The 12,766-nt window shown below is 42.4% G+C and overlaps 1 protein-coding gene across 4 annotated transcripts in view; it reads left to right on the top strand.

The window, feature by feature from the left end:
* The window catches only part of Atxn7 (ataxin 7), a 159,660-nt gene that overhangs the window by 127,547 nt on the left and 19,347 nt on the right, over positions 1 to 12,766 (top strand). For all 4 annotated transcript variants that reach the window (XM_087906297.1, XM_087906299.1, XM_087906300.1 and 1 more), the window contains one exon: positions 10,926 to 11,178. In XM_087906297.1, the coding sequence (XP_087762423.1) occupies positions 10,926 to 11,178 (253 nt within the window). The remainder of the gene's footprint in view (positions 1 to 10,925; positions 11,179 to 12,766) is intronic.

The raw sequence follows: 12,766 nt of genomic DNA, 5'->3' as shown, positions 1-12,766 counted from the left end.
TTGCCTGCTCTCCCAAAGGTCCAGAGTTCAATTCCCAGCAACCACATGGTGGCTCACAACCATCTGTAATGAGATCTGGTGCCCTCTTCTGGATAGCAGGCATGCATACGTACAGGCAGAACACTGTATACATAATAAACAAATAATTTTTTAAAAAAACAAACAAATAAATAAATAAATGTAGCTGATTGTTCTCCCCCAGCCCTCTGAACTCCCCAGCCATAAGTTTTTACCCCAGATATACAGGACCAGGCATTCATTTTCTCCTGTGGAGAAGCTAGTAGGAAAACCGGAAAGTGATTGGTCACCCTCTTTACCTTACTGTGCTGTCTGCTGTAGCTTACAGGATTCCATAGCTGATAAGACTGCTGATGGCCTACATGCCAACTTCCAGAACTATGATGCCCCCTCTTCAGTACCAAAACAATTTCTCCATGTGCTATAGTCAAAGTATGCGGTGTCTTCCACAATCAGTTTTACCACTGAGTTCTGGTGGGCAACAGGAGCAATGGCAATAGTGTATTGTTTTGGGTAGATTGTATTCTAGACACCTTTGACCTAAAACTCATTACCTCATATATACTACATACAAGCAAATGCAAAATTTTGTTAGGGCCAAATTATTCCATAGTATATTAATGGCTTTAGAAGAAATTTACATTTTCCTTTCCTTTCCTTTCTTTTCCTTCCTTCCTTCCTTCCTTCCTTCCTTCCTTCCTTCCTTCCTTCTTTCTTTCTTTCTTTCTTTCTTTCTTTTTGAGAAGCTCTAAAGTTTTTATTTTGGCCAGCTCCAATGTTGCTGCATATCACAGGGTCACAGCATCATTAATGGGGTTGTTAGACGAATCATTTAAGTAGTCTTAATATTTAATGTTAGTTCTTTTTCTTTTTTATTGACATTTATTGAGCTCTTCATTTTTCTCTGCTCCCCTCCCTGCCTCTCCCCTCCCTCCTTCAATCCTCTCCCAAGGTCCCCATGCGCCCAACTTATTCAGGACATCTTGTCTTTTTCTACTTTCTACTTCCCATGTAGATTAGATCTATGTAAGTCTCTCTTAGTGTCTGCATTGTTGTCTAAGGTGTCTGGGATTGTGGTTTGTAGGCTGGCTTTCTTTGTTTTATGTTTAAAAACCACCCATGAGTGAGTACATGTAATCATTGTCTTTCTGTGTCTGGGTTACCTCACTCAAAATAATGTTTTCTAGCTCCATCCATTTGCCTGCAAAATCCAAGCTGTTGTTATTATTTTCTGCTGTGTAGTGCTCCATTGTGTAAATGTACCACATTTTCCTTATCCATTCTTCAGTCGAGGGGCGTTTAGGTTGTTTCCAGGTTTTGGCTATGACAAACAAAGCTGCTGTGAACATAGTTAAGCACATGTCCTTGTGACACAATTGGGCATTCTTTGGTTATATACCCAAAAGTGGTATTACTGGGTCTTGAGGAAGGTTGTTTCCTAATTTTCTGAGAAATCGCCACACTGACATCCAAAGGGGTTTGTACCGGCTTGCATTCCCACCAGCAATGCAGAAGTGTTCCCTTTTCCCCACAACCTCTCCAGCCTAAGTTGTCATCAGTGTTTTTGATTTTGGCCAGTCTTACAGGTGTAAGATGGAATCTCAGAGTTGTTTTGATTTGCATTTCTCTGATGACTGAGGATGTTGAACATTTCCTTAAGTGTCTTTCAGCCATTTTAGATTCCTCTGTTGAGAATTCTCTGTTTAGATCTTTACTCCATTTTTTTTATTGGATTATGTGATCTTTTGGTGTCCAATTTCTTGACCTCATATTTTGTATATTTTGGAGATCAGACCTCATTCTGATGTGGGGTTAGTGAAGATCTTTTCCCATTCTGTAGGCTGTCATTTTGTCTTGTTGACCATGTCCTTTACTTTACAGAAGATTCTCAGTTTCAGGAGGTCCCATTCCTTAATTGTTTCTCTCAGAGTCTGTGCTGCTGGGGTTCTATTTAGGAAGTGGTTCCCTGTGCCAATGCATTCAAGTGTACTTCCCAGTTTCTCTTCTATAAGGTTCAGTGTGGCTGGCTTTATGTTGAGGTCTTTGATCCATTTGGACTTGAGTTTTGTGCATGGTGATAGATATGGGTCTATTTTCATTCTTCTACATGTTGGTAATCCAGTTTTGCCAGCACCACTTGTTAAATATGCTTTCTTTTTCCATTTGATATTTTTTGCTTCTTTATCAAAGATCAGGTGTTCAAAGATGTGTAGATTGATATCTGGGTCTTCTATTTGCTTCCATTGTCCTCCTGTCTTTTCTTATGCCAGAACTTTACATTTTCAAAGCAAGCAATATGCTAGGAATGATTTAATTTGAGTGGATGGGTCATTTTATCTAATGATTTGATTTTAAGAGAAAGTACATTGCAATGCTCATCAGCCACTTTACTTTTAAAATTGGAAAGATGGACTTGCAAGTCAAGAATGTGTCAGGAGTACACAGTCTGAGCATCTAGTTTAGAAATAGTGTGCATTAAAGATTCGAGCACTATGTTCCTGAGTGGGCATCACTATAGCACCATTATTGAATGGTGCAGACAAGAACTGAATTGTGTGCATTTGCTGTGAGACAACCTGTTTGAGAATATGATATCCAGCATATGAAAAACTTTCACAATCTAGTAGGGGTTTTCTCCTTTATACCACAGACCTGGTGTTACTCCTTCAGTGTGTTCATCAAACAAGTGGACAAGCATCTTTGTGTGGTCTGTGGTTAGCTTCAGCTGTCAGGTCGGTAGACCTGGCACATCATTTTTCTCTAGCTATGATAAAATACTTTGACCAAAGGCAACAACCTAAGAAAGAGCTTATTTTGAATTGAGCGATGGTGGCGCACACCTTTAATCCCAGCCCTCAAGAGGAATAGGCAGGCAGATCTCTGAGTTTGAGGCCAGCCTGCTCTACAGAGAGAGTTTCAGGACAGCCAGGGCTACACAGAGAAACCCTGTCTTGAAAAACAAAATCAAATAGTGCTTGTTTTCACTTGTGGTTGGTTCCATATAGCTAAGAGTCCATGACGGTGGGGTGGAGGATGGCGTCTGGGGCTCACATCTTGCACTGCAGGCACTAAGCAAAGAGACAAAACTGAAGGTAGGGCAAGGCCTTAAGCTCCCAAGGCACCCACCACCACCAGTCATACTTCCTCCAGCAAGGACACACTTCCTAAAACTTCAAACAGCACCACCAACTGGGGATCAAGTGTTCAGACACCTAGAGGAGGTGATGCTTCTCTTCTGAGCTGCCCCACTCGGGAAGAGGGAACTTCATTTGAGGACTTAGCCTCTATTTGATTAGCCCGCAGGCATGTGTGGCAGCATATTCTTGATTTCTGGTTGATGTAGGGGAGACCAGCCCAGCTCATTGTGAGCAGTGCCAATTCTGGGCAGATAAACGTGGGCTTTGGGAAAGTTGGCTGAGGAGGCCAAGAGAAGCTGGACAGTAATAAGCAGTGTTCTTCCTCCAAGGTCTCTACTTCAGTTCCTGCCTCCAGGTTCCTGTTTTCCCTTGATAGCCTGTAACCTGTAAGCCAAGTAAACCCTTTCCTTTCCTCACCATGTTGTTTTTGGTCAGTGTTTTATCCCAGTAACAGAGGGCAAAGTAACACATGTGGATTGTCATAGGTAGCTATTTTAATGTCACACGTGACAAGCTTATTCAGATTATTGCCTCAAGGAAATACTGCCTTGGAAAATAGCTGTCAGCTGAAAATGATGCTACTACTGGTGATGAAGTGCAGGAATCCGGCATGTTAACTGTCCTGAGACACTGTAGAGTCATCACAGGGTACCAGGAATACCCTCAGGAAAAAATTGTAAAAAGAAGAGGGGGAAGTGGCAGAACTGAAAATAACTTACATAAAAATGCTGATTTAAAAAACAAACAAGAAGAAAATGGGCCTGAGGAATGACTTGGTGGTTACAATTGTGTTGCTCTTGCAGAGACCCAGGTTTATAACTCCAGTTCCAGGAGATCAGATGCCCTCTTCTGACTCCCATTGGTACTGGGCATGCATGTGGCACACATACACCTATGTGGGCAGAACACTCATACATAAAATAACCAAAAACTGTATTTTATGTGGCTTTTGGTAAGAAGGATAAAAAGTTGCTTTTTATAGAAGTTTGAAAAACACTCAAGACTTGCAGTAGCAGTGAGCCCTATTTCATAAACCCTATATTTAGTGCTGTATAGCACATATCCGTCGCCTGTGCAGATTTTAACTCATTTAGCCATAGTTAATGGTTCTTGAGGCGTTAGCCTGGTCTAGCATAAGCTCTCAAACTATGTGGCACATATCGTCAGGCAGACACTTGAAGAAGTCTGAGTGCACTGGGCATGCTTCAAACCAGATACATCACAGTCTCTAAGAGGGGATACAGGGCCTTTTTTGCTGCTGCTTAATTTTTTTTATTAACTTTTTAAAGTACTTTACAAAAAGTTGGTTTGTTGTGACATTTTATACTTGCATCATCATACTTTGGGGGTTTTGTGTCATCTCACCCACAGTTCCATCTTTCCCCATACATCCTCATGGCATCCTGTTGGTTCTCCTTGTTTTCATGATTCCATTCCCTTTCTTGTTTCTCCTCATTTCTATAGACTTCTTCCCCTTTCATGGTCCCCTTTCTACCGTGCGTGTTTCAAATCTACATTCCACAAATGAGAGGAAACACGGCTCTCCATTTCCTACAAACATCACAATTTTAATTTTTATAGTTGAACAAATTGCACTGTATATATGTGTTGCATTTTCATTGTCCATTTATCAGTTGATGGGCATTTATACTAGTTTTATATCTTGATTGTTGTAAATAGTTAACTAATAAATATGGATGTTTAGGTGGAATTTTTCCATCTCAGCAGCTGCTTCCAAATTCCCACAAAGAGGCTTATATTATTGATGAATGCTTGGCTGCTAGCTCAGGCTTATTACTAGCTAATTCTTACACTGAAATTAACTAATATTTATCTATGTTTTGTCATGTGACTTGGTACCTTTTCTCAGTACGGCATGCCCATCTTCCTGTCTGTGTCTGTCTGCCACTCTCTCACACCACCCCTTTATCCCAGTATCTTCAGTTTGATTGTCCCACCTAACTTTATCCTGCCTTGCTATAGGTCAGTCCATTTCTTTGTTAACCAATGAGAATAACACATATTCACAGTGTTCAGAAGGGCTATTCCACAGCATGGATATACAAGTCTATCTGTGGTGTGTTGACTTAGAATCCTTCATGCATGTATCCAGAAGTGGTCACAGCAGAGACGTGTGGTAGTTTATTTTCAATGATTTGAAGAAACTGGTTTCCATAGTGACTCTCACAGTTTTCACCCTCCATGTGTAAGGATTCCTTTTCTCCCATAACCTTGTCAGCACTTGTCTCTTCTTTTTTTTTTAAGTTAAGGATCTCATGTATCTCAGACTGGCATTAATCTGCCTTTCCCATGCTAGGATTATTGATGTTCTCCACTATACCCATTTCTTGAAATTCTGGAGATGGAGTCTAGGACTTTCAATGTATGCTAGGCATTGAACTGCATCTTTGTTTTCTTGGCAGCTATTCCAACTAGGGTTAAAAGATTGAAGCTTAAATCATTATAATTTGCATTTCCTTGACAGCCAGAGATCTTGAGAGCTTTCCCAAGTATTTATCTACTAGTTGTATTTCATCATTGTAAATGGAGGTGTCTCTGTCCTTCCCTGTCCCATAGCCGCTTCCAAATAATCACTCAGAGGCTTATATTATTAATGCTCAACCAATAGTGCTCAGGCTTATTACTAACTAACTCTTACATTTAAATTAACCCATCTATGTGTGTTTTGTCATGTGGCTCAAAGCTTTTTACCTTATTTTTCAACACATTTTGCTTGCTTGGCTCTGGCTAACATCTCTATTGACTCAGCCCTTCCTCATCTGAGTTCTCAGTTTGATTGTTCTGCCTAACCTTATCCCTCCTGGTTACTGTCAAACAGCTTTTATTTTTAACCAATGAAATGAATACATATTCACAATGTAGAGAAAGGTCATCCCACAGCCCATCATGGGAGAACTATTTGTGCAGTCATTGGGCTCCACTGTTTATTGAATGGTGAGCTACCTTTATTTGTGTCTTAAGTTCTGGAGTTCTTCATAAATTCTAGATGGTCAATCCTTTCTGTTGGGTGATTGGCAGGTATTTTCCCAGTGTCTAAATAGTCTCTTTATATTGTTCCAGCATTATACAGGAGTATTTAAATTTTATGTGATTCCATTACCAGTTTTCTCTGTCCCTTCCTTTTCTGAAATCCCTGTCAGAAGGCCCTTACTTATACCTTCAGTGTTTTCCCTACATTTTCTTCTTGTAGTTTTCAGCGTTTAAGATCTTAAATTTAAGGTCTTTAATCCATTTTGAATTGCTTTTTGTAAGAAATAAGAGCTGTGATCTGGTTTCATTGGCTTATGTGTGTCTATAGTTTTTGTGCCATCGTTTTTCCCAGTGGATATTTTTGACACCTTTGTCAGAGATTAGGTGGCTGTGTGGTCATATTTCTGTGTCTTCTTTTCTGTCTCATTGATTTGTGAGTCTGTGCCAGTGCTGTGCTGGTTTTGTTCCTATAGCTCTGTAGTTAAACTTGAGTTCAGGTCCTGAGATATCTTCAACATTGCTTTCTGCATACGATTGCTCTTTGGGATCATTTGTGCTTGTGTACGAATTTTAAGATTTTTCCCTCGTTCTGTGGAATATCACACTTGGATTGAACGCAGCGGGCTCCCTCCTTGCTGCTCTCTACATCAGGTCCTTTGTGTGTAAAGTACTCTTTTCAGTTACCTGCTGCAATGCTGACTTGGTAGCCATGAGTTTGCCTTAGGCTTCTCTTGATGTATATGTATTTCTCCCTCAGTTTCAAAGATAATTTAGCTGTATAGCAAATTCAATTGGCAGTATTTTCTCTGAGATTTGGAAATATATTGCATAAGGGACAGGAGAGATGGCTCAGCAGTTGGGTGCTCTTGCTGTTCTTCCAGAGGCCAGGTATCACCCCAGCACCCATGTTGGGCAGTTCACAACCACCTGTCACTCTGCAGGCATCTGCACACACACGGCATCCACATCCAAACGTAAATAAATAAGCATTTAATTATGGGTTTGGGAGTTGCTGATGAGAGAGGGGATATTGTTTTGGTGTCTTTGCCTTTGTTGGCATTTTTCCCTTAGTGCTGATTGTTTGTTTTAGTTGGTTTTTACTTTGTATTTTAAACATAACATCTTAACCACAATAGTTTGTGGGAGATTATTCTATGATCAATTCGTTTTAGGCTATAAATTCTTTGGGATTGGAAGTCAGTGTCTTTCTGTAGGTGTGGGAAATTTGCCCTCATTTCATTTAATAGACTCCTTGTGTCTTTAGTTTCTGTTGTAGTGTTTTCATGGATTCTTAGGGGTGATCTCTTGTTAAATCCCAAATGTTTGAAATGTGTAGACATCTCATTCTACTTACGTTATTCTTTCCTTTATCATTTAAATGTAATTTTTTCCTGGTGTTTTTTCCTTCCCTGATCGAGTCTGTAGCAATGCTTTCCACTGTGTTCTTCCTTTCCAGCACTTCCCCTTTCTTCTTTCAACTGCAATGCACTGATCACCTTTTCTTCTGTATACTGCAATTTTTCTCATTCATTTTGTTGACGTTTTCTTCTTTGTTGAGGGCTTTGCTCCCCAGGTCCTGGCGTGATCTTACTTCATTCATCTGTTGCTATCCTCTGTAAGGTCACTGACCACTTCCGTAATACACTTTTTATGTCTTCCAGCATTGTGCCTTGTAACATGAGGGCCACTTGTTGGGGTTTCTGTCCCGCCTGGTACCCCACAGCCAGCAAGCCCCAAAGAAAATCACACAGAGATCTCCATAAGTTATAAAACTGATTGACCCATTAGCTCAGTCTTCTTATTAGCTCTTGTAGCTTATATTAACCCATTATTCTCATCTATGTTAGCCACGTGGCTCAGTACCTTTTCCAGCAGGACAGCTCACATCTTTGGTGGTCTGGGCAAAACTGTGGAGGGAGCTTCCTGCTTCCCAGAATACTCCTATTCTCATTGCCCCACCTCTACTTCCTGTCTGGTTTTCCTGCCTATACTTCCTGCCTGGCCAATCAGCATTTATTTAAAACATGATTGACAGAATACAGACAATTCTCCCGCACCAGTGCCTATTTCAGCGTTTTCTAAACTCAGTAGTTGATTGGTAGAAATCCTTTAGAGTTTTGTTGGCTTGCTTTTTTATGGTGTGTGTGTGTGTATTGTGGAGTACATGTTTCTTGGTTTGGAATCCGTTATTCATAGATATTCACCGTGAATGGCCTGTTCTGAGGGCTCTTCATTCTCAGTAATACTCGGAGGGGAAAGAAAAAGCAAGTTAACACAGCAGCATCTTCTTATCTTCATATCTTCTGGCCTGTCTTTGTGTTCAGTCTCACCTGGCCTTGAACTTGATACAGTTGAAGCCGTCCTTCAGCTCTTGGTCTTTCTGCGTCACCTCTCTGAACCCCGACTTACAGGCGCTGTCACCCTGCTCACACTCAGGAGTTTTGAAAGCTCTTTGAGTCATTCTGCTGTAGCAAGGATGAGAATACCTAGGCAACTGAAATTTGAAAACACTGCTTATCTGAAGAAAAGCTGAGCCGGTCTTTATCATGTTAACTGAAGACCTGTTTCAGGAGGCAGGCTCCTGAAAATCTTTGCTGTGCCAGGCAGGTGGGAAAACTGTTACCATAACTTTACACTTGTTGCTGAAAAATGCTGAACCTTTGCTATGTGCTCAGAGCATTTTGGAATAACAAAAGAGAGGGGCTAACTTTTGACTGCTCTCTTTGACTGTTTTGGTTTTTTGAGACAGGATTTCTCTGTGTAACAGCCCTGGCTGTCCTGAGACTAGCTCTGTAGTCCAGGCTGGTCTCGAACTCACAGAGATCTGCCTGCCTCTGCCTTCCGAGTGCTAGGATTAAAAACGTGTGCCACCACTGCCCGGCTCTTTGACTTTTTAAAAATTAAGTAGATTTATAGAACTGGGAGTCGCCCTTAGAACCTCAGACATGGCTACAACTGAACTGCATTTCCTTGTTTTTAATGTCATGTGTGTATACGGGCATACACTGTCTGTCTGTCTGTGTCTGTATGGTGGGGGAGGGGGGCATTGTGCAGTTAGAACTGGTCTAGTCATCAGCCCAGGCTGGCTTTCAACCTTCCTCAGCATCCTGTGTGGGGACCAAACACCACCATTCTAATCTAGAAAAACTAAATTTAGAATAAAACAGTCTAGGTACCAAAGAAGAGTAAATATTAAACTAAGCTTACTGTTGAGTGACTTCCTTGCTCTCACAAGTTTCATGGGGTGGGAGTAGGAACCAGGGCAGGGTAACGAAGCACTTTCAGTTGGCTCTCAGTTTAGCCTTTTAATGGTGTGGATTTGGAGAATTTGGATTTTTCTGTTGGTAACATCATTTGTCTTGGTGTGAACCTGGCTCTGAAGTACGAGACTACAGAACTAGCCAGTTAGTGGTGGTGCACACCTTTAATCCCAGCACTTGAAAGGCAGAGGCAGGCAGATCTTGTCTCAAACAAAACAAAACAAAAAAAGCAACACTCCGCCTCAAGGTAGAAAAACCTTGTTTCCAAATAAATAAATAGTTAAGATAAGTAAATAAATAAGCACGAGCCCTCTAGACGTAAGTTCTAGGTTCCCTGAGAAAAGGAGATTTGGAAATTAGCTATTTAAATGGTTCTTGTAGTAACCGATTTCAACACGATTAATGTTTTAAATATCTATACAGCTTTCCATATTGTGACATTGATGGTTCACGTAACTTGTTAAAACCTTAAATTAAGATACTGTGGTTTTAAGTTTGGAGTTCAAGGCTACAGCTAAACTACTCCCACAGGGTCTTCAACAAAGCCAACAAGTGACTGTTTCTTGTGGTAGCTTTCAACAGCTCTTGGTTTTGAGTGGTCTGTGTCAGAAACCTTTTTCTCAGGAAGGTAGACTGAGTCTCAGCTGCACCTTTGTAGACTGTACTTACTCATAAATTACTTCCTAGTTTTAAAAGCAGAAAAAAGAAACAGGCCTAGTTCTTTGTGATATTTTTGTCTTTAGTCTTTGGCATCTTAGTGGTGTGAAGTGGAGTTACGCCATCTGTAGTCAAGTGAGATTATTTTTATAAAGGTGGGAGGGGTTTGAAAAGATTGAGTGGAAAAGTTTAGCAGATTCTTAGGGAGCAGTAAGATGGTCCTAGAAACATCTGGTTTGGGGTCATAGGCTGGCTGGTGGGCAAGTTTTTACAGTTTCCTTTTCTGAGAACCTGAGAGGTATTGTGTGTGCTAGCGAGGATGTAGGCACCAGGCAGTTTTAGGGAACAGAGCTCTGCAGATGATTAACATAGCTTTCTCTCAGTGTGATTTCCTGTGTCCAAGACCCACAAGGCTTTTTGCTTGTGCTTAGAATGGTTGTTCAATTTCAGAATGGGTTCACATTGTAAGCCTCTTTATGTTGATATACACTGTAAACAGAGGGACTGTATTGAGAAGGCTGTGGGGCCTGCATGAGCGCTTTCTTCAACTGATGGACTTGCCAGGTAGTGGTAGTACATGCCCAGCACCCGGGAGGCAGAGGCAGGCAGATCTCTGTGAATGTGAGGCCAGCCTGGTCTACAGAGACAGAACAGCCAGGGTTACTTAGAGAAACCCTATCTCAAGGGGGCGGTGGGGGGTGGGGGGAACCGAGTTTTAAAAAACAAAACAAAAAGCCTCTGCTGGGTTTGGAATGCTTTACTTGATGACTTGTATTTTGATATAGATGTGTTAATCGGGAAACTGCTCAGCTTTCCCTTTGAGAGAGGCTTGCCTGAAACCTGTCCTTGCTTTCTGTTTCAGAAAGAAGACATAGCTCATCTAGCAAGCCTTCCTTGGCTGCTCCTCACACGTCAGTATTTTCCCTCCTCCCCTCTCTGTCCAAAAGCAAAGGCGGCTGTGCTAGTGGAAGCGGCCGCTCTTCCAGTGGAGGGGTCCTCTGCACGTCCTCGTCAAGCCCCAGGTTACTCAAATCGCCCAAAGAGAAACTGCCGCCCAGGGGGAACATCAGGCCCGTGCATCCCATGCAGCAGGCTAAAGTCCTCCACGGTAGAGTGTAAGTATGGCCACTTGGGTTTGTGAGGGTTACCTGCTGGGAGGAGTCCTGTGTGGGTGCCAAGAGTGCCTCTGAGCCCTTGTGAGGGTCACTGGGGGGAGGGGGGGTGGTCAAGTGCACAGTTAATTCTTTCTGTTTCCCTACCTTGTTTGGGAAGCTATTCACATTAGCTGTCAGAATAATATGACTGGTAACATTGCTCCTTTCCTGTGTGTGTTGTTTGAAATGAGCTGTTTGTCCATGGTGTCGTATACTGACCATAACACCCCTGGGGAGTATGTATTGTTATCCCTCTTTTCACATGGGAAAGGGAAGCACAGGTTGAGATGCTTTATGTTAGAAGGCCTGTAAGTTGTATAGTCCTGGGTTCAAATCCTGCTTGTGTTTCTTCCTGGTGGAAGTGAGGTGCTGATAGGCGTAAGCCACCACGGGGCTGAAGGCACTTAGGTGTCTGTCGAGCCCCTGGCTTTTGCACACTCAGCCATTGGAGACAGCAAATGAGTGGCCACTGGCTGTTCTACTTCCTCCGTTGCTAATAGTAGAGGAGTGGGAAGGAGGAGCGCCTTCCCTCCCCAGTGGCCTAAAACAAAACAGGGTTTCCTGCTGGCTTGGGCTCAAGTCATAGCAGTGAGGAGGAAAGACTGGAAGTAGTTCTCACTTGTCTGGCGTGGCTTTGATAAGCTTCTGGACCGGTCTGAGCCTCAGAGCTTCCTCGAAGCCACTTGAAGAAACAGTCGTGTGTACTGACAGAAGCATCAGCAGCTTATCCTGGTGGCAGGTAGCCTGTCCTTTGGGAGGGTATGCCATACATTTCATTCCTGTTATCTAGTAACCTTGGTTATCTCAGAAAACAGTCCCTGCTGTTACTCGAGAGCCCTGTCCGCTGGGAGGCCAGGATAGCATGCAGCAGCTTTGTTGTGCCAGGCTGTTCCAGTGCAGGCCTTCACTGCCGTTAGTCCTGGTGTCTGAGTCATCAGGAATGAGCAGGGAAAACTTGACTGTCACTTCTATGGCTTTCTGAAAGTCTTCACAGCGGGACAACATTTAAATCATTTGTTAGATTAACAGCTATCAGAGTCCAGACTCCACCAGAGTTTGTAGACACACACCCAAACCTCCATTGTCATGTTAAAGCTTAGAAGGGGACCAAGTGAACCAATTAGGGTTTTATTGACATCACTTACCAAGCAACAAAGTGATAGTGTCAGTTAGATCATAAGAGAAACTGTTGTTAGTGGCTCAGGTCTTCCTGTTCACCAAGCAGTTGCCAGGTGTGTCTATGCTAAACTCATACCCTGTGTTCAGGGACTAGGGAGCCTGAACTAGGTAGCACGCCATGCAGTGATTCAGCATAGTCTTCCTTTTTGGCGGAAGCAGAGCTGCTTCAGGCTCAAGTGGCATGCACTCAGTCATGTTTGTTTTAATAATTTCTTGCATTAAAGTGGCGGTTCTTGTGAGGTATTCTCCTGGGATTCCGTGGTGCCATCTTGGTTTTTCTGGATCGCTCCATGTTTTGCTTCTTAAGAAACTGCACTGACAGCAGGTTTACTGAATGGCTGCAGTCACAACTGACTTGGTTCTCCCCAGT

The sequence above is a fragment of the Myodes glareolus genome, chromosome 5 (genome assembly GCF_982192425.1).
Source record: "Myodes glareolus chromosome 5, mMyoGla1.1, whole genome shotgun sequence".
Classification (NCBI taxonomy): domain Eukaryota; kingdom Metazoa; phylum Chordata; class Mammalia; order Rodentia; family Cricetidae; genus Myodes; species Myodes glareolus.
This window is presented reverse-complemented; position numbering and strand designations above follow the sequence as displayed.